This window comes from Hylobates moloch, unplaced genomic scaffold (assembly GCF_009828535.3).
Source record: "Hylobates moloch isolate HMO894 unplaced genomic scaffold, HMol_V3 SCAFFOLD_22, whole genome shotgun sequence".
NCBI lineage: Eukaryota > Metazoa > Chordata > Mammalia > Primates > Hylobatidae > Hylobates > Hylobates moloch.
The window spans coordinates 46,885,474-46,906,810 of NW_026652297.1; the positions used below are offsets into that span (position 1 = coordinate 46,885,474).

The window sequence follows — 21,337 nt, forward strand, 5'->3', positions numbered from 1 at the left end:
ACAGTCTCTGTGACTCACCCACAGAGGCTGAGCTCGCAAGCGAAGAGGCTAGGATTGGAACCTGCGTCTGTTCGGAACCCAACCTCATGCTTTTTCCATTGTGTCTGTGGCTTCTCTGTGGTGGGGACTCAGGGTGGGGCCTCGGTGTTCCTTAGGCTCTCCTTGTTCCCCACAGTCTAAACCTTTTTGAAGCAGGAAGGGGAAAACACTTCTTTATTGGTTTTTTGTTGTTTGTTTTTTGAGACAGGGTCTCCCTCTGTCACCCAGACTGGAGTGCAGTGGCTCAATCAGGGCTCACTGCAGCCTTGAATTCCCAGGCTCAAGGAGTCTTCCCACTTCAGCCTCCTGAGTAGCTGGGACTACAGGCATGAGACACCATGCCTGGCTAACTTTTTTATTTTTGTAGAGATGAGGTCTTTCTATGTTGCCCAGGCTGGTCTCGAACTCTTGGGCTCAAGCAATCCTCCTGCCTTGGCCTCCCAAAGTGCTGGGATTTCAGGCATGAGCCACTGTGCTTGGTTGAAAAACACTTCTTTGGAGTACAAAACACTTATAAGTCTTCCTTGTTAGACAGAGAACCCCACATTGAGTGTTTCCCAGGGAGGGAGGGCAGTTAACAAGCGAGCCCCCCCACAACCTGCTTCCCCTCTTGTTGTGGTTCTCCTGCCACCCAGGCCTCACCATTCCACACTGTGTCGGGACTGCTTAAGACCTCCAGCCCAGGGGTCAGCACAAACCACTTCCCAGTACGGTTTAGATAGACTGATATTTTCAATGAGACCTTTGTTAAATACAAAGGAAGAGGAGGAGGAGATAACCGAGTGCCCCCACCTGGCAGCATGTTTTGGGAGTGGGGGAGGGAAACACGAGACTCAGTCACACAGACCTGGTTTCAGATCCTGTCTCTGTCAGCGTCTTGGCTGTGGGTCCCCACTTTATGCATGGATTATGGGGAGATCTGATACTGATCTCCTCAGTGCTGGGTCCCCAACATAGCTGGGCAGGATGTGGGTCAGCTGCCTTCTGGAAGTGACCCGGGGTACCTTGTGATATCATCATGTTCTGTGTGCACTGGGCTGTGAGGAGGGCCAGGAAGCGCTGCCTGGGGCCCTGCGGGATGCTCGTTGGGGTGGAGGAGGCAGTGTGTGCACTGGCTGTTAGAAGGCAGAGTATTAATGATCCCTTCTATGAAGCAGCATGGACCTCTACTTGTCACTTTATGGGACAAGGCAAAACTCACCACAGCTTATCTGTGTGCTTGGAAGCCTTAAAGCCTCTGCTCCATTCAGTCACTTCTCTAGGGATTTATAGAGCCTGGGCCTGAGCTCTGTCGGGGATAACAGGAAAAAAGGGGCCCTGCCCTTCGTGTGCTTACTCTCTGATCACAGTGATCCAGGGAGCATTCAGGAATGCATTAAGTGAGTCTAAATCCAAGCACCAAACTGCATGGATAACAGTGGCTGCCATTTCTCCAGGGCATCATGTGGCAGCCCAGCTGGGTTCCCTGTCCGCATGATCTCTTCTGAATGCTGGGGAAGGGAGGCTTCTTGGGGTGAATGGAGCTTTAGCAGGATCTGGAAAGGAGGTACACTTTCGAGGGCCTGGCAGGAAGACAGAAGCCGACTCAAGTGGGCAGAGCAGCATCTCCACGGGGCCAGAAAAGGAAGTGAGGCTGTGGTTGTTTATTCCCAGCTTCCTGTGGTCAGATTCTGTGTTTCATTTTAGCTGACATCCCTGGAGCGGATGGAGCCATCCCCATCTTATGAATAAGGACCCAGATGCTTATACCATGGGCTCCTATCGCACCTTTACCAGGCGGTGGGGGAGGGAGTTACACCTGGACCTGCTCGAGTCTCCTGAGCTCGAGTGCCTGGCTCCTGTGGGTGAGGCGGGAGGCCCCTGTGCCCATTGGGGGTCTGCACTGTAAGGAGTAGGGTGAAGAAGTCATGGCCCTCTTAGCGTAGACCAGGCGATGCTGGGGCCCAGGATGTGTCCAGTCACCTGCTGAGCCAGGGGTGAAACTGCAGCCGGATCCCGGACCTTTTGGCTCCCAGCCCTGGGTCCTCCTGCCCAGTCTCTCTGGTCCCTGTGCCTCCTTTCTGAAGCACTTATCTCAGGGGGCGGGGTCTGAGAAAGAGGAGGAGGTTGTTACTAATTGCCCCCATGTCCACAGTGGCCTGGTTGGACACTTGCCATGATAACGGGACACTGGGCTTTCTGCGCTAAGGGTATAAACGTAGCTCTTGGCCTCTGTGAGTTTCCCCTGAGTCACTGGAAGAGGCGAACTTGAGGAAGCTGGGCCCCTTTTGTTTCTCCTGTGACTGGTCTTCAGCTTGCATCTGCCAGGCACCTTTTGGTCTGAGGATGTGCTCCCCTTCTGCCTTTTTTACACCTTATGACACACATGCTTATACACAAGTTTTATGTTTACATGCATCAAAGGCAAGGAATTGCAAACCCTGAGGACCTTCATAATCACTACATTCAATCTGGACATACGGGGGACCCTTTCTCCCTTTTCTCAAAATACAGACCAGTTTTTTGTTGTTTTGTGTGTGTTTATTTTTTGAGACAGGGTCTCACTCCAGTAGCCCAGGCTGGAGTGCAGCAGCGCGATCACAGCTCAACACAGGTCTCGCTCTATTGCCCAGCCTTGACTTCCCAGGCTCAGGAGATTCTCCCACCTCAGCCTCCCAAGTAGCTGGGACTACAGGCATCTACTACTATGCCTGGCTAGTTTTAAAAAATATTTTTAGTAGAGAAAGAGTCTTGCCATGTTTTCCAGGCTGGTCTCAAACCCCCAGGCCCAGTGATCCACCTGCCTTGGTCTCCCAAAGTGCTGGGATTATAGGTGTGAGCCACCACGCCCAGCCACAAAGCAGTTTTAAGTTTTGTCCTTCACGAGGAGTTCATGTACCAGAAGTTGGGTACTGAGATGGCTCAGGCCTAGTCTGGGTTTCCACAGAACTAAGCTAAGACTCAGTAGATTCCAGGAAAAATAAAATAAGCCATCCTTCTTACCTTACATGTGTTCGAGTTCCACTGCTAGTGAAGAACGAACTCCCTGGGGTTTCAGAACCAGTGATCATAGCCTGTTTCTGTGCTGTTTTAATTGAATTTCGCTTTCTAGAGCAGGTATGTTTTTAGTAACAAAGTCATTCTGTTTGCATTTCTGTTTCAAATGAAACATTACTCATGGAAAAACTGGGAATATTTCAGAATACTTCCTAGAGGCAGATGAAAGCCACTGTGTTAGGAAAAGCTTAAGTATGTCTGTATCTACAGCAGACCTTCCTAGGCCCAGGAAGTTAGGATTTCGCCTCAACTCTAGGGCAAAGCTGAGCTGTCTGTGAGTAGAAAGTTAGTTTTGGTCTCTATGCCCAGTTATTTCAAGACTTGTTCAGTGTTCACATTGCTGAGTTCAGTCTTTTTAGTTTGCATTTGGATATTTAAGACCAATATCAAGTCTTCAGTATCAGAATCTCTTCCTGATTCTGGGTTGGGCCAAGTGACAGCTGTGTATCAGGTCCAGTGTTTGTGTTGGGCAAAAGACTGCAGTTATCCAATTTGTAGCTAGACAGATTACCTAAAATCGCGTAATAAACTGAGTCATCTAATCTACTTTTTGGATCTAGTGATCTGTCCTGTTTCATTTGTGGTAGGTAGAATAATCCACCCCAACCCCACCAAGAAATCTGCATCCTAATCCCTGAACCTATGACTGGGTGGGGCAGTATGGCAAAGGGAAATTAAGGTTGCAGATGAAATTAAGTTTTCTAATCAGCTGACCTTAGATGGGGAGATGGGCCTGGCTTCCCTGGGGGTCCCAGTGTAATCCCAAGGGTTCTTAAACATGGGAGAAGGAGGCAGCGGAGCCAGTGTTAGCCGATGCATGTGAGGAAGATGGCGGGCCATGGCTGACACCAGGATGGGCTAAGGGGCCACGAGCTGAAGAAAGTGGCACTTCTAGAAGATGCAGAAGGAAAAGTAGGGAAACGGACTCTCCCCTAGAGCCTCTGGATGGAGCGTAGCCCCACCAACATCTTAGCTCAGGGAGACCCACGTCAGGCTTCAGCAGATAGAACTGCAAGGAAATAAAGTGTGTTATTTTAAGCCACCAATTTGTGGTAATTTATTACAGCAGCAATAGAAAACAAGTGCACTCTTCTGTGTATTGAAGTTACGTTGCTGAAGATTTTTCAGTATCTTGGTTTAGTCTCAGTCATTCTGAGGTAACGAACCATGAGTTACAGTCTCTTTGGCTAAACCATTGCTTGGAATACTGTCCATAGAAATGTTGCAGGGTGGATGGAGGTGGATAGATGCTCTTGGCAATGGAACCTCACGCTGCAGCAGGGCCATCGGTCTCTGTTTGTGGAATCCTGCGTTCCCCACGTCTGAGCTCCTCTGCAAACTCCACCTAACTGGAGGCAAGTGTCTGTAGCAGTGTCTCAGTCGGCTCAGTGCTGCTATCACAGAGTAGCTGAGAATGAGTAATTTATAATGATTTTATTTCTCATAGTCCTAGAGGCTATGAAGTCCAAGGTCAAGGCATCATCACAGGGTGAAGGCGAAAGGGCAAGAGACAAAAGGGGCCAAAATTGTCCTTTTATAACCATCAGTCCCACCTGGGATGCAGAGCCATTGTGGCCGAATTGCCCCTTAATACTGAGGTGACGTCCTGGCACAGTGGCTCACACCTGTAATCCCAGCACTTTGGGAGGCCGAGATGGGCGGATCACGAGGTCAGGAGATGGAGACCATCGTGGCTAACACGGTGAAACCCCATCTCTACTAAAATACAAAAAATTAGCTGGGCGTGGTGTTGGGTGCCTGTAGTCCCAGCTACTAAGGACGCTGAGGCAGGAGAATGGCATGAACCCGGGAGGCGGAGCTTGCAGTGAGCCGAGGTCATGCCACTGCACTCCAGCCTGGGCGACAGAGCGAGACTCCATCTCAAAAACAAAAACAAAAAAAAAGAAAAAGAAAAATACTGAGGTGATACTGCTACAACGGGAATTGGCTTTCATTGAATTATGGAAAACTGTGGACACTTAAACCATAGCAGATATCGTCAGGCAGAGCTGCTGTGGATGAAGCTACCACAGAACTGGGCAAAAATGAGTCTGAGCACTGTGGGGAAGTGAAACCTGAAACCAAATTCATGTCAGCCTGAGAACAGACCAGGAATCGGGAGGTACAGGAAGGTGTAACATGGTCTGCACATCAATTAAAGAAACGTTATTCTTTTTTTTTTTTTTTGAGACAGAGTCTCACTCTGTCACCCAGGCTGGAGTGCAGTGGCACGATCTCGGTTCACTGCAACCTCTGACACCTGGGTTCAAGCAATTCTCCTGCCTCAGCCTCCCAAGTAGCTAGGATTACAGGCACCCACCATTGCACCCAGCTAATTTTTTATTTTTAGTAGAGATGGGGTTTCACCATGTTGGCCAGGCTGGTCTCGAACTCCTGACCTCAGGTGATCCACCTGCCTGGGCCTCCCAAATTTCTGGGATTGCAGGCATGAGCCACCATGGCTGGCCAGAAATGTTATTCTTTTGACACATTCCCTAATTCTTGAAAAGCTTGAAATAGACTTGTGTCCACCATGGTTTGTACCACTGTACTAATCAGTTTGATAGCAACAAGGTGGCCGGGTGCAGGGGCTTAGGCCTGTAATCCCAGTTCTTAGAGATGCTGAGGTAGGAGGACCACTTGGGGCCAGGAGTTTGAGACCAGCCTGGGCAACATAGTGAGACTCCATCTCTACAAAAATAAAATACAAATAAAAAAAAATTAGCTGGACACAATGACCATGCTTGTAATCCCAGCTACTTGAAGCTGAGGTGGGAGGATCGCTTGAGCCAAGGAGTTTTAGGTAGCAGTGAGCTATGATCACTCCACTGCACTGCAGCCTGGGCAACAGAGTGAGACCCTGTCTCTAAAAAGAAAAAATAGCAACAGAGTTTACAGTTGTTGAGAGAGGTCAGCTCTTGTTCAGAGAGCGCCTCAGAATCTAGGCCAAAGATCAGGGTTCTACTAGACAAAGAGAATGAGAAGCATACTTAGGGCAGAACCTGGATGCCCATGCCTACTGCTGCAGACTGGACTGAGGGGGTCTCCCGTAGTCACAGACGTAAGCTTGTGGCTGCACCATGGGTGAACCTTGGAAACAGTGCTCAGGGAAAGAAGCCTGTCACAAAAGGCCACATGATATATGATTCCATTTATATGAAACATCCAGGACAGGCTAATCCGTAGAGACAGAAAGAGGTGGGTGGTTGCCTAGGACTAGAGGGGCTCAAGGGGAGTAGGGAGTGGCTGCTGATGGGTGTGGGGTTTCTTTGTGGGATGGCAAACATGTTCTAAAGTGCGCCGTGGTTTTGGTCTAACAACTCTTGGATGAATCGTATGGTGCATGAATTATTCTCAATAGAGCTGTTAAAAAAAAAAAAGTAGGCATGCAAGGTCACCATCTGATGGAAAGCTTAGCCAAAGTGGTATTGGGCTTTGATGAAAGCAGCTTCTGAGAGTATTTTAGAGGTGTTAACAGTACCTCCTTTCTGGCATGGAGTCTACTGTTCCATTTCCACCTTTTTTTCTGAAGCTTTTGGTTCTTGGTGTCGGTGTTAAGGATTGGTTTATTGGTCAGTGACTCACTGGTCTTATTAGACAGCTTCTGGTGTATGTGGAAGTTTCCATTTTTCCTTTTCTTGCTGTGAGGGTCCTTGTTCCTGCAGGGATCCTGGCCAGTTTGGTAACTGTGAGACTGAGGTGGCTTGAGTGCCGTGGGAACAGCCACACTGGGAGGCCTTGCCACAGTCCTCTGTGTGTCTTTTTTTTTTTTTGAAACAGGGTCTTACTCTGTTACCCAGATCTCCTGCAACCTCTGCCTCTTGGGCTTAAGCAATCCTCCCACCTCAGCCTCCTGAGTGGCTAAGACTACAGGTGCATGGCACCACACCTGGCTAATTTTTGCATTTTTTTTGTAGAGATGGGGTTTTTCCACGTTGCCCAGGCTGATCTGTGTGTCTTTTTAAGTCCCATTCAGTACCATGTCTGTTGCTCACTTACAAGATTTATGATTCTTTTCAGTTTGTATCTTCATAAACTGAGAAAACAGAAATTGGCCTAACAGGGCCTCTAGGACATCCTTCAAGTGAGCCACAGTAGAGTCTGGTACAATTGTGAAATCTTCTCCTACTGCTGGGTGCCCTGTGCCACCCTGCAGGTGCGTCTCTTGCCCAGGTGTGTGTGCGGGTAGGGAGTTTCATGCTGGAGGTACACAGGAGGTGCAGGATGTTGGTGCAGGTCAGCTTGTTTAGCGGTGGCAGGATCGGCTCTCAGGCTGGGGCTCCGGGAGCTGCTGCCTGGGGTAGCTGCTGCCCTGCAGTTGTCTTGGAACCCCCCCCCCCCGCCACGGCCAAAAGAGGTGACAGTGGTGCAGTGGTGACTCCCTTGTGGCAGCTGGAGTGCCCGAGGCCAGAGCCGCTCTCTCTGCTGCCCGTGCCACAGCCTCAGGGCCTGCCCATCTCCAGTGTCCTCACTCATGCACCAGGGAGAATAGGGGAGGCCGCCAGGAGCCAGTGGCTCAGCTCATGATTCACCAGCTGGAGGAGCCACCGCTGAGGATGGTGCTGGTTACCTCGGTACAGGTTAAAGCCCATGAAGATGGACAAGTCTATAATTTAACAAAGAGAAGAGAAAACAGCCCGTTACTCTGCAGAAAGTAACTCTTTGGCATGTGCACTGAAGGAATTACCTGTTACAGGAGTATAGCAGAGGGTGAGACCCTCTTGAGCTCGGCAGACCGTGGTGCCCATGCACCTGTGCTGGCAAGTGTAGAGGAGCAGGGCCAAGTGCCAGGGTGGGTGGGGCCGTCTGGCTGCAGTGTCGTGGGAAGAGTGGCTGGAAATGCAGATGGGAGCCAATCTCTGTAGGATGTTAAACAGGAGTACTCGGATGACCTGGGTTCCCTGCTCTGCAGGGTTACTAATACCTGCTAGAGGCTTGTTTTCAAGCCCTGAAAGATGGGTGTCAGTATTCCCATTTTACAGAAGAAACGGAGTCAGACCAAGTGGTTTACCCAAGGTCACATAGCTAGTAAATGGCACAGTTGGAATTTGAACCAGCCAGTGTTTTGTCTGCTATATTATGCTTGCGTTCTCTCTGAAAGGAGAGAACTCTCACATGAAACAATGAAGACGCTCAATGTGGTGTTCACTATTAGGTTGAACCACATGCAGGTGCCATTTTTGTAGGTCAGTGTGGTCAATTATCAGCAGTGTCCCATGGGTCAGCCTAATACAGCAGCAGCTGGGGTTCGGACAGAGAAACCTCTCTGGGCAGGAATGGTCAGCAGAGGTTTCATGGCGGAGCTGGGAATGGAGAAGGGCCTTGAAGGCTCTGTAGGCTCTGGATGGATAGAAATGAGGTGGGAGAGGTTGGGTGCAGTGGCTCACGTCTGTAATCCCAGCACATTGAGAGGGCGAGGCGGGCAGATCACTTGAGGTCAGGAATTCAAGAACAGCCTCACCAACATGGTGAAACCCTGTCTCTACTAAAGATACAAAAATTTGCCAGGCGTGATTGCACATGCCTGTAATCCCAGCTACTCAGGAGGCTGAGGCACAAGAATCACTTGAACACGGGATGTGGAGGTTGCAGTGAGCTATTGTGCCAGTGCACTTCAGCCTGGGTGACAGAGCAAGACTCCATCTCAAACAAAAAAAAAAAAAAGAGAAAGAAATGAGGCTGGAGAGGTTGGGTGAGAGGTGGGGTGGTAAGGAGACAGCCCAAAGGGCAGGTGCTACGTGGCTGTCGATCGGGGTACACATGTGACCTCGGAGCACCAGGAGGTGATTGCAGGTGACTCCTGGGGCCTGGAGACCCCTCCCGTGCAGCAGACAGCGTGGGATTTAGCCTGCAGCTCGCTCTGCTGGTCCCCACTGTGCTGTTTCTGTAGGAAACAGGTGAGCAGATTGCCATCAAGCAGTGCCGGCAGGAGCTCAGTCCCCGGAACCGAGAGCGGTGGTGCCTGGAGATCCAGATCATGAGAAGGTGAGGGCCTCGTGCACAGGGACCCAAGGGAAAGCTGGAGCAGCAGCCCCCGGTGTGTCTAGAAAGGAGAGTCTTGCTGGGCGCAGTGGCTCACACCTATAATCCCAGCACTTTGGGAGGCCAAGGCAGGTGGATCACGAGGGCAGGAGATTGAGACCATCCTGGCTAACATGGTGAAACCCCGTCTCTACTAAAAATACAAAAAATTAGCTGGGCATGGTGGTGGGTGCCTGTAGTCCCAGCTACAGAGAACACCAGGGAAGGGGGAAGGCGTGCTGCACACTGTGCTGGGATTACTCCAATGACAAGGAAACCCCGTCTCTACTAAAAATACAAAAAATTAGCTGGGCATGGTGGTGGGCACCTGTAGTCTCAGCCACTTGGGAGACTGAGGCAGGAGAATGGCATGAACCCAGGAGGCGGAGCTTGCAGTGAGCCGAGATCAAGCCACTGCACTCCAGCCTGGGCAACAGAGCAAGACCCTGTCTAAAAAAAAGAGAGGAGAGTCTTAAATGTCTGCCCCTCCATCAGGGCGCCAGCCTGGCAGTCTCCACGGTGACTCTGCTGCTTCTGAAGACGCCAGAGGAAGAGCAGTTAAAGTCCACACTGGGCCTTGTTAAGGGCTTTTCATCAATTTCATTGTATTAAATAAGTTAACACAGTTATCACAGTGACTTTTCTTTTGTCAGCAAAAAAAGCCTTCTTTCCTCCTATATTTCCAGTTCCAAGGTGGTATGTGACCGTTCTCTGCTGTCATGCTGTGGCTGACATTTATTCCTCTAGTGTGGAGACGGGGCTGTCCATCTGCCCGGTGGCTGCTGACCCCCTAGCTAGCGAGGCGTGAGGTGGGCTCCGAAAGAGCCAGTAAGGAGGACACCAAGCAGGGGCTCCTCTGCCAGCCTCTTAAAAAGAGGAGGTGCCATTTGGTTATGTCAGATTCCATTTGGTTACATGAGTTCCTTCTCAGACCCTTCTCTGTGTGCCCCCCTTGGGGTGATGTGTGTGCGTGAACCAACCTGCCGAAAAATAAACAGAGAAAAGAAAAAAATATGAAAACAAAAAGAGCAGGCACCACCTTGTTTGCCTGCTTGCATGTGTGACACATCCTGCCCATGTGGAGGGCATGAGATTGGAAGGTCCTCATAGGAGCAGTTTGGCAGCACGATGAGGACTTGGGATATGGCGTGCACAAAAAACTGAAGTTACACGCAGTGCGCCCTCAGGGTCTGAGTTCTGGTGCCGTGAATGGGGCTGGGTGAGCGCCACTGACCTGGGCATTGCAGTTGGCCACCCGTCCTGGGCTCTATCTTCCTCTGTTTCGAAGCCCTGGGTTATCCTGGGCCTTTGTTGCTGAGACCTGGTGGGGGTGGTGGGGGTGGTGGGGATGGGTCTGGGCAGGAGCCTGGCTCTGCTCTCATCGGTTTTCCTCCTTCCTAGGCTGACCCACCCCAATGTGGTGGCTGCCCGAGATGTCCCTGAGGGGATGCAGAACTTGGCGCCCAATGACCTGCCCCTGCTGGCCATGGAGTACTGCCAAGGAGGGGATCTCCGGAAGGTGAGGCTCCCGTGGCTGCCAGGTGCACAGCCTGTCTGGGCAGGTGGGACACCAGGAAGGGGGATGGGGAGACCTTTCACTTCTGTCATCATCAGGAAGCTTGGGGAGCCCCAGCGACTCCAGCAGGGCTGCTTTACCTCTCAGATCCTCTGTTCCCTGCCCACCTGGGGCTGGTGTGTGTGTGAGTCAGAGGCGCTTCCGAGAACACCAGGGAAGGGGGAAGGGTGTGCTGCACACTCTGCTGGGATTACTCCAATGACAAGGAAAACTCATCACAGGTCTGGGCGTGGGGAAGGACTGGGCGAGTTCCAAAACAAATGCTTCCTCCCTGGGCATGTTAGGGCCACGTTAGGCCTTTGGTGCCAGCGCCACTGCTCTCCTTATTAGGAGGGATTTTATTCCAGAGATGGGACAGCACCACACACGGGGACAGGGAGCATAGCAGAGAGGGAGCAGGATTCATGATCAGAGAGCTGGGCCAGGGCTGCAGACCCACCCCAATCCATCCTACCCACCTGACCCACCTGGACTCATCTGTGGGGCTGTACTCTCCACCTTCTCACCCCACCACCTCCTCTTCCCTAGAATGTTCACTTCTGGTGGGTGGATGGCAGCCCCTCCTGGTCTCAGGGGCAGTTGGGTGCCCTCCTCCCCATTGTTCCCTATGACAGTACCACACAGCCTGCTAGTACATGTTACCTCATTCGATTTCCAAAAGCTCACACATGGGTGCACAGGTATGGTTCCCACATGACAGGTGGATGTCACGGCCCAGAGAGGTTGGGCCTCACACAGCTGTAGCAGCAGAGCCTAGGTCCCAGCCCACACAGACCCAGCCACAGGCCACCTCTCCATCTCTGAGACTGAATAAGGCCATATAACATTATGAAAACTGGAAGCTCTGAACAAAATAATTTTTTTTTTTTTTTTTTTTTGGAGACACAGTCTCGCTCTATTGCCCAGGCTGGAGTGCAGTGGCGTGATCTCGGCTCACTGCAACCTCCGCCTCCTGGGTCCAAGTGATTCTCCTGCCTCAGCCTCCCGAGTAGCTGGGATTATAGGCACCTGCCCCCAGGCGTGACTAATTTTTGTATTTTTAGTAGAGGCAGGGTCTTGCCACATCAGCCAGGCTGGTCTCGAACTCCTGACCTCAAATGATCGCCCACCTCAGCCTCCCAAAGTGCTGGGATTACAGGTGTGAGCCACTGCGCCCAGCCAAAAACAATTTTTATTTTAATTGAAAAAGAGGTCGGTTGTTCTGCGAGTGCACCTCTTCAGTCTGGAAGGGTCACAATAGTGGGGGTGGGAGCCCAGACGTTTATTCCTGTTCAGTGGCCATTCCCAGACACACTTCAGGTGCTGTTCTCACTGTTCCTCCAGGCCTTTGTGCCTCTTAAAAAATTTTTTTTTTCCACTTTGGGAAGCTGAGACAGGAGGATAGCTTGAGGCCAGGAGTTTGAGACTAGCCTGGGCAACATACCAAGGCCCTGTCTCCTCAAAAAATAAAAAATGAAAAATTAGCCAGGTGTGGTGGCGTGTGCTTGTGGTCCCTACTACTTTGGAGGCTGGGGTGGGAGGATGGCTTGAGCCTGGGAGGTTGAGGCTACGGTGAGCTATGATTGCGCCACTGCATGCCAGCCTGGGTGACAGAGCAAGACTCAGTCTCAAGAAAAAAGATAATCCTGTCTCAGAAGAAAGAGACAGATAAATAAAATAAAATAAAACTTTCCGTGGGGCTTGGCCTGCCGGAGTGGCTCTCCCTGGAGATAGGCATGTCCTGGGAGTGGCACTCACAGCAGGATATGAACACAGCCCTTGGCATGACCCACAATGAGAGATGGGGGAACTCAACAGCACTTCGATTTTCTCCTTATTTTTCTAACCTTTGACAGTCACCCATTACTAACTGCAGCTGTGTAGAGATAAAGCCATGTTGTAGTCAAGTGGAGACTTCTCAGAGGGCAGCCTGGAAGTAGGTGGGATGTGGCCAGATTACAGAGGGCTCTGAAGTGAGGCAGAGGCTTTTAGACTTGGTCTTTTAGGTGGCAAAGAGCCAACGAGCCAGGGAAGAAGAGATGGAAAGTTTAACATGACTGGCCTGGCCTGGGTTGCAGGATAATTGAGGGGGAGGCAGGAAGGGCTCGCATCCTAAGGGACCCCTGTCCTTGCTGTCACCCAGCGGGGTTGGGGGAGGACACTGTTGCCCAGTGTCTTGTTATCTGTTGTTTCCTTTGTTCCCTCTAAAAAGTTCAAATCTATAATACACCTGTGAGCACGGAGAGGCAGGCTTGGCCAGCACATGGGGACATGTAAGAGTCGATGTTAAAAGTCTACATGCTGGGTACGTAAACAGACTCTTGAGTGTTTATGAATATGACGTGAATTCCAACGGTGAGGCTCAGATGGGAAGCTCCTCTCTCCACACTCCTCGGAGGCCAGCTCCCAGCAGCACACGGAGCCTCTTGACAGTCGAGGAGGCCAGGAAGGCAGGGGATTAAGGGCTTGGGCTTGAGTTTCAGATTGACCTGGCGCCGCATTCCAGCACTGCCCTCTCACAGCTGTGTGAGCTGACAGGTATCCGACCGTATAACCTCAGTTTCCTCCTCCAACATGGGGATTCCACCCGTACTTACTCAGTGGTGGTGGTTAGTATTAAATGAAGGTCACGCAGGGAAGGCTTTGCCGAGCTAATCCTTGCAGAGCTCTTCCAGCCCCTGGCACGTAGTAAGTGCTCAGTAACTGTTCTCTACTGTTACCATCACCCACATGGCTAGGAGATGGCAGGGCGGTAGTCGGAGGGTGGTTTCCAGTGATGCCCTCCCAGCCTGGCCCGTCTCTAGGACTCTCATGCACAGAGAATTCCTATTTCCTGTGCTTAGACTTCAGCCTGCCTTGCTCAGAACTGCAGCAGCTGGCGAGAATAGAACTTTACTCACCCCAGAGGCCCCTTGCAGTGAGGATGTGAGAGCCCTGGGGTGGTCAGGACTGCTTCCTCCTCCTCCTCCTCCTCCGGCCAATCCTTGTTAGTCCTGCTGCCCCGGCTTCCTCAAAAGCAGGTCCCCTAAAGACCAGGGCCCAGGGTCAGCACTCTGGTCACATGGGCTGGTAAGAGACACGTGTGGATTTCCAGTGGTTTGTGACCACCAGCTCTGATGCTGCTTCTCACTTTCTTGACAGTACCTGAATCAGTTTGAGAACTGCTGTGGTCTGCGGGAAGGCGCCATCCTCACCTTGCTGAGTGACATTGGTAAATCCCAGCCCCGGAAGTCAGGCTGTGTCCTTCAGGGAGAGTGTGGTGCCCCTGTGAGTCCCTGCAGAGCACTGCAGGCAGACACTTCAATCCTTTGGTCTCTGTGGAAGGGGAATGGGAGCCCCAGGAGGGGGGACCCTGGTGGAGTAGGGAGGTCAACAAGGAGTCAGCCAGACAGACGCTGAACTCAAATAGGTTTCCCTTCCTTCCTGATTAACTCATCAGGTGAATTATGATGTATAGGGAATAACAGATTTCCTTTCCCATTATAAAGCTCCCCTCCCTCCTTTCCTGGAATGGCCGGCGCTGGAATAAGTTGTCATTCGAATGAGTTTTGTCCCTTGGCAGTGAATTTTTCCACTCCCACGTTGGCAGTTCTTTGCCAATGAGAGGCGTAGGAAAAACTGTCCTTGTTTAATCCCTTGAATACTGTTGGTGTCCCCAAATGAGGGCATCTGCGGCACCCTCTGAGAAGGCCAACCTGGCCATTCATGGAGAAGAGTAACCTCAGCCTGCAGAGGCCAGTGGAGCCTCCTAGACCCTGGCGCCCACTCAGGAGGGGTCTGAGGGCTGGGCGCTGAAGGTCAGCACCTGGCCCCAGCCTGGGGAGACAGACGTCACAAGGGAGAGGAACTTGCTCAGGGCTTTTTTTTTTTTTTTTAAATAATCTCCAAGGTTGTTGGTGCAAGTTGATAGTTGGTGTCTAAGGTTTAGAGTTATCGGAATTTATCTTTGACTCTTTGCCTCCAGATTTGGAGAATGATGCCATTTTCATCCCTCTCCTACCTCAACCTTTCAAAGCTATATACATTTTTTCTTTTTGTTTGCTCAAGCTTTTTTTGGAAAATTGTCAAATATATAGAAAAGTTAAAAGAGTAGTACAGCAAAACTCACATACCGTTCCCCTTGGTTCACCAGATGTTAACATTCTCCCTCATTTGTAAAGCTGTCTTCTCTAAGCCAAGGCCTGGAAGGGTTGATGGTCCAACACTTTGTCTTGCTAGTGTGGGTCTGGTCTCTTCCTGACTGCTGCTTTTGCCAGAGGAGAAGCAAGAAGGAAAGGAAGGGGAAAAGTCAGGCAATGACATATTTAAGGTTAAGATCCAAATAGTCTGACACAGAAAATTCCCATCTTGCTCTATGCTGTGTCTTCGTCCCTTTGGGTGAAGTTCACATGGAGGATAAGTTGACATTACACTAGTTTTATTTGACTCGAGTGAGCACCTAGTGCTGGCCCAAGGGACCCCCTGCACATGGCCCGCATGAGTCTCTTCTCTCTACCTAGAGCATAATCCATCAGTTAGAAATTCCACTTGTTTTCTTGACACCCTGACCCAAGGCTCACCCATCCACATTTTGCTTGGAGGCATACTTGATTGTATTTTTTACCTCGGTGGCCAGATTCTTCATTTGTTCTCTGTTGAATTGGGTTGAAGGCAGGTTAGCAGTCTTGCTATGAAAAGCACTCTTGCTTTTCTTGGGTGATTTTCATTTTGTTTCTCTTTGGTTAAAGCTTTGTCAAGTTATTATTATTTTTTTTGGATGTTTTTGTCTCAGATATTTTTCTTTCACTCCTTAGGCTATTGATGACTTTAGCAAGTAGTTATTACAAAAGTCTTTTTTTTTTTTGAGATGGTGGCTTACTCTGTTGCCCAGGCTGGAGTGCAGTAGGCGACCTCAGCTCACTGCAACCTCTGCCTCCCGGGTCCAAGCGATTCTCCTCTGTGAGCCTCCTGAGTAGCTGGGATTACAGGTGCACGCCACCACACCTGGCTAATTGTTGTATTTTTAGTAGAGACAGGGTTTCACCATGTTGGCCAGGATGGTCTCGAACTCTTGACCTCAAGGGATCTGCCCATCTCAGCTTCCCAAAGTGCTGGGATTACAGGCATGAGCCACAGCGCCTGGCCAAAAGTCTTTAAATTACTGGCACAAGTGCCGGGTGCGGTGGCTCACGCCTGCAATCCCAGCACTTTGGGGGGCTGAGGCGGGTGGATCACAAGGTCAGGAGTTCAAGACCAGCCTGGCCAAGATGGTGAAACCCCATCTCTACTAAAAACACAAAAATTAGCTGGGCATGGTGACGGGCGCCTGTAATCCCAGCTACTCGGGAGGCTGAGGCAGAAAACTGCTTGAACCCAGGAGGCAGAGAGGTTGCAGTGAGCCAAGATTGCGCCATTGCACTCCTGCCTGGTGATAGAGTGAGACTCCGTCTTGGGAAAAAAAAAATTATTGGCACAAGTGCACATAACTCTCAGCTTCCTCATATGGTTGTTTATTCTGCAGGTGCTTTGCTGCTGATGCTCACAGAACCTCTCTGGTTACGTATTCTTTTGGTCTGGGTCCACTTTGAATTCAGTTACTATTGACTTGTGTGGTAGCTTTTATATTATTTTATTCAAATTGTGTGTGTGTATGTATTTAAGTTACACATAAATTAGAATAATGAAAACAGGTAGGTTCTTAAGTGCTGATGTGCTACAGGTCTCCTATAGATAGGTAGGTGAATATTAAACTCTGTAGGTTGCTGATTCTCTGTCTGTCTTCTCTGTGACCCTGAGTTGGAAATAATTTGACTTTGAAGTACTAACTAGTACACTACAGTTAAACTTCTTAAGGGCACAAACTTCAATCACTGCTTATCTTCAGCATCTAGAATAGCAGTATATAAGCTTCTCTATAAATATTTGTCAAATGAGAGCTGGGTGCGGTGGCTCACACCTGTAATCCCAGCACTTTGGGAGGCGGAAGCAGGCGGGTCACCTGGGGTCAGGAGTTCGAGACCAGCCTGACCAACATGGAGAAACCCCATCTCTACTAAAAATACTAGATTAGGCCAGACGTGGTGGCGCACGCCTATAATCCCAGCACTTTGGGAGGCCGACGTGGGCAGATCACGAGGTCAGGAGTTCGAGGCCAGCCTGGCCAACATGGTGAAACCCCGTCTCTACTAAAAGTACAAAAAAGACAAAAAAAACTAAATTAGCCAGGTGGGGTGGCGCATACCTGTAATCCCAGCTACTCGGGGGGCTGAGGCAGGAGTATCACTTGAACCCAGGAGGCAGAGGTTGCAGTGAGCCAAGATCGCACCATTGCACTCCAGCTTGGGCAATAAGAGTGAAACTCCATCTCAAAAAAAAAAAAAAAAAAAAAAAAAAAAAAAAAAAAAAAAAAAAAAAAAAAAAAAAAAATTGTCAAATGAATCAAATAAATCCTAAAGGAAATTAAGTAAGGACCTAGGTTTTTTTTTTTAAATCAAATGTCCACACATCATGAACAGCTCCAGGTCCAATACTAGCTCCTTTGCTTATTAGCAGTGTGACCGTGGGCACGTTACTTATACCCTTTTATTAGCGGTAAAATGGGAGCGTTATTCACCTTGTTAGAATTGTTGTGGAATAAAATGAGGTGATATAAATAAAGCTCCTAGCACAATGCTCTGTTCCTGCAGAATGTGCAGTCAGCAAGTGTTAGTTCCTTGCTCATTTCCTTCCCGCTCTGGATTTCGATTTTTGGCCTCCCCTTTTGGAAACCTTCAGTGCCTTCTTTAGGGCATGACCTGAGGCTGGATCCAGGGAACCACATGGATGGGTGCCTTCTGAGACTCCCGTCCTGGAAGAGGCCAGCCTTCCTCAGACCTGTTCCCGTCCCCGCCACCTTTTGGGTTCAGTGCAGCCCCGGTTTTGTTTTTGAGGCTACTGATGAGCTCATATTTTACTTTTATCACTGTTTCTGATTTGTATTCTAAATCCATTAAATTTCTTTTTGCAAGGATCTGGTGACTGAGCCAGAGTTCATCTAACAGCTCTTTTGTATTTTGGAACATTTCCTGAGCATATTTTGTTCCAGTTTGTTCCAAGTGCTGGCCCCACATTTCCTTTGTTGGAGTTGCCACTGCTGTTCTCTGCCAGGTTGACTTCAGATAAGTGGCAGAGCCACACCCTTGACCGCTGGGTCCGGATTCATTGCCTCTTCTTCTGGATTAAACTGTTGGCCCCTACTCTCTTCTGTGCCGCTAACCTCCCAGAGACACCCGCTCAGAACAGTGTCAAGACACAGACAAGGATAGGATTTTTCCACTGCATTTTAAATTGCCCAAGAAGATGCTGCAGAGTGCCTGTGAGAAATGAGCAGATGGCTGGGCACAGTGGCTCATGCCTAGAATCTCAGCACCGTGGGAGGCCGAGGCAGGTGGATCACCTTAGGTCAAGAGTTTGAGACCAGCCTGGCCAACATGGTGAAACCCCATCTCTACTAAAAATACAAAAATATCTGGGCACGATGGCGTGTGCCTGTAGTCCCAGCTACTCAGGAGACTGAGGCAGGAGAATCGCTTGAACCTGGGAGGCAGAGATTGCAGTGAGCCGAGATCATGCCATTGCACTCCAGCCTGGCAACAAGAGCGAGACTCTGTCCCAAAAAAAAAGAAAAAAGAACGAGCAGCTGCCTGGCGGGCACAGAGGTGAGCCCCCTGCATCCTGGCGAGGACTTTTCTGCCAGACCATTACTCCATGCTGATAGGAGACCTGGGACCCATGTGGAGCAGCTGGAAATGATATGGACTGCCGCATAATGTGACCCTAAAATAGCTCAAGGAAGTTATATATGAGTGGACTCTGTTTAAACAGTCTTGCTCATTATCCTTTGGAAAACATTGGCGTGTGTTTTATTTTATCAACAGAGGCGCAAAATTCTGGGCACTCAAGATTGCAGTGCAGGCTGTGGCGCTCTCTCCTGCCTGATGGGGTGTGGCTCTGCTGGACAGGCCTGGGCCTTATCAGATCTTAGGTTGGAATCAGCCTTCGTGGATTCTGCAGGTGGCCATTCTGCTGTGGTGACACCATCCTGTGCTCCAGGCCTTCAGGAACCCACCCCTCTGTTGCTGTCCCTGCTTCCTTCTCTGAGCCCCACCTCTGTTCCTACTGGAGCTGCTCCTAGCAGGCATCCAGGACTTCAGCGTTAAAGAACAGAGGGTTTCAGAGAAAACATTTGGCTTTGGGGAAGGGAGCTCCATTCCAGGAACTGCACATCAGGTGCACTGTCTAGCATTGTGGATCTTCTGACTGGTTCCGTTGAATGCATCCATCTGACTGAAGTGTGGATTATAGCAAAAGATTATTTGCACATAAAGCTTTTTGGAAAGCATAAGTAACCATGTTAATAAATACCGTAACAATGAGAGAGAAGACAGCCGGCCCTCAGTCATGGCTCCACCACTTTATAGCTCTAGAGCCTTGGGCGAGGCATGGAATGTTGTGGCCGCAGTGTCCCCTTCTTTAGGATGAGGAGTTTGGACCTCCGAGTGCTCTCTAGGGCCCTGTATCCCTCTAACAACTCCATTTCACTGTCCAGAAATCTGGTTTTCAGGATGGTGGCCCCAGGACGTCTCTGACATCCCCCAGCTGGCGGCCTAACTGCTTCCCACAGGCTCTGTGTCTCATCTCCACTGCCTGCCCCGGCGTTCGCCTGTCCGTCCTTCCCTCCCTACCCCTGCGCTGGCTGCCCACTGCTCCTTGACGTTCTGTTTGCCCGCCCGTTCTTATGGCCTGTTTCTCACCATATTGTTCCCAGAATCTAGAATTCAACCCTGAACTCATCCTAAAGTCATATCCATGTCCGCCAGGTCTTTCTTCCAAAGTCACTTCCAGTAGAAGCTCTGGTCGTCTTCTTCAGCCAGGTCCCTCCTGCCATCCCCTCTCTTGTGTCATGGTGCCGCTTTCTGCCCGCTGCCCAGGACCGAGTGTCCGTGTCGAACTTGGTCTCTCAGAGTCAGCCCCTGCTCCTGCTCATAGCCTTGCATTATGGAGGCTGCAGACTGCTGCTTCCACTGATTCAATGTCAGAGCAAATCCCTGCAGCGACCTCCTCCCTGGCCTCCTTAACCCTGTGTGCTAACCTACCCTTCTGTCTTGGAAGGGCACTTCCATCACAGTCCGCTCTTAGATAAAGGCCCAGCCCCTTCACCGTACCTTTCTCCCACTCATGGCAGCCAGCCCTGGGCATGACCCACAGGACCCACCCGCCAACCTCTGTGCGTGACCCTTGGAACCCACCCGCCAGCCTCCAGTGTGACCCTCAGAACCCACCTGCCAATCTCTGTGTATGACCCACAGAACCCACCTGCCAGCCTCTGTGTGTGACGCGCAGAACCCACCCGCCAGCTTCTGGGCATGATCCTCGGAACCCACCTGCCAGCCTCTGCACGTGACCTGCAGAACCTACCCGCCAGCCTCCGTGCATGATTCCAAACCCACCTGTCAGTCCCTTGCTGGCCTCGCATGCATTGCCCCTTGTGGAAGCTGTTCTTGCACCTCCCAGAGACCCTGAGCCTGCCCGTCCTTTGGGCACAGCTGCAGACCTGCTCCTCTGTGGGGACTGCCTGGCCTGGGGCCACGGGGATTTTTCTGTGGGTCCTTCTGCTCGTGTCACCTCATTTGCTCCTTTGACGCTTGGTATTGCCATTACTGCTCTGTGACTTCTGTCTGTGCCTTGGCAGTGAGGGCTGACTTCCGGGTTTGGGGCCAGTTGACCAGACTGTGCAGGAAGTTAGGAAAAGGCTTTGATTGAGTGGCATGTTTCCCATTGTGTGCAGATAGTGGACACTCGATAGAGCCTCGCTGAGTGAATTAGTGAAGTTGTCGCACTTTCGCCTTGGCACCCAGTGTTACTGCCTTGCTGCCCCACTGATTAATCGAAGGCTATTTTAGCCAAGTAACCGTTAGCCAGACTCATTCTCTCTCCCCATATCCACAGCTGGCCTTCCAGTCTGTTTTTTTTTTTTGGGAAGCCCAGTAACATTGAAGTGGCTGGCACAGTAGGACCCAGGCAGTGGGTTTTACCAAGGGAACGGACATCCCGTTGCCTTTCTCACTCGGTGACTTGGATTACCAGCCAGTTGACAGCCATCTTTGTACCTTTCTAACGTCTATCTCAGCCTTTTGGACCATTTATCTTTCCACCTGTTCTCTATGGAATGTAGCTCAAAAATGTTCTGAAGGGATCTTAGTCATCCCTCTAAACTTGTGATAGAGATTCATGGACCCACCCTTATAAAACTGCTTTCTTCTCGGAAGTCTAGCTGCTCTTATCTGTTCCCCAGTTTGTGGTTTGTCATCTGAAAAAAATACATAGGGCTGTGATTCAGAGCTGTGATTCATCAGTAAGACCCACAGGATTGTCAGTGTTCTTCAGTTATGTGTTCGTGCCTTCCTCATGAGCCAGGGAAAGGCTGGGGTAACCACCGGAGCACAGCTCCTGAGGAGGGTGAGAGAAGGAGGCTGTTATCTTCCTATGGCAAGTCTGCCATGTGGACCCACTCTGTGGAAATGCACTGTGTCATTTATCTTAGTTTTTGTGTTTTTCCTGCATATACTGCACTGTGTCATTTATTTTAGTTTTTGCATTTTTCTAGAAGCAGGGTCTTGCTCTGTTGTCCAGGCTAGAGTGCAGTGGCATGATCATGTTTCACTGCAG

At 50.3% G+C, this 21,337-nt stretch overlaps 1 protein-coding gene across 4 annotated transcripts in view; it reads left to right on the forward strand.

Annotated features, from left to right (window-relative positions):
* The window catches only part of IKBKB (inhibitor of nuclear factor kappa B kinase subunit beta), a 61,112-nt gene that overhangs the window by 7,989 nt on the left and 31,786 nt on the right, over positions 1–21,337 (forward strand). For 3 of the 4 annotated variants that reach the window (XR_004246151.2, XM_032143393.2, XM_058433309.1), the window contains exons 3-5: positions 8,966–9,060; positions 10,498–10,615; positions 13,793–13,862. Coding sequence is in view for 3 of the 4 variants with exons in the window: in XM_032143393.2 (XP_031999284.1) it covers positions 8,966–9,060; positions 10,498–10,615; positions 13,793–13,862 (283 nt within the window). In the remaining variant the exon portion in view is untranslated. The remainder of the gene's footprint in view (positions 1–8,965; positions 9,061–10,497; positions 10,616–13,792; positions 13,863–21,337) is intronic. The other variant, XM_032143394.2, reaches the window with a different exon arrangement.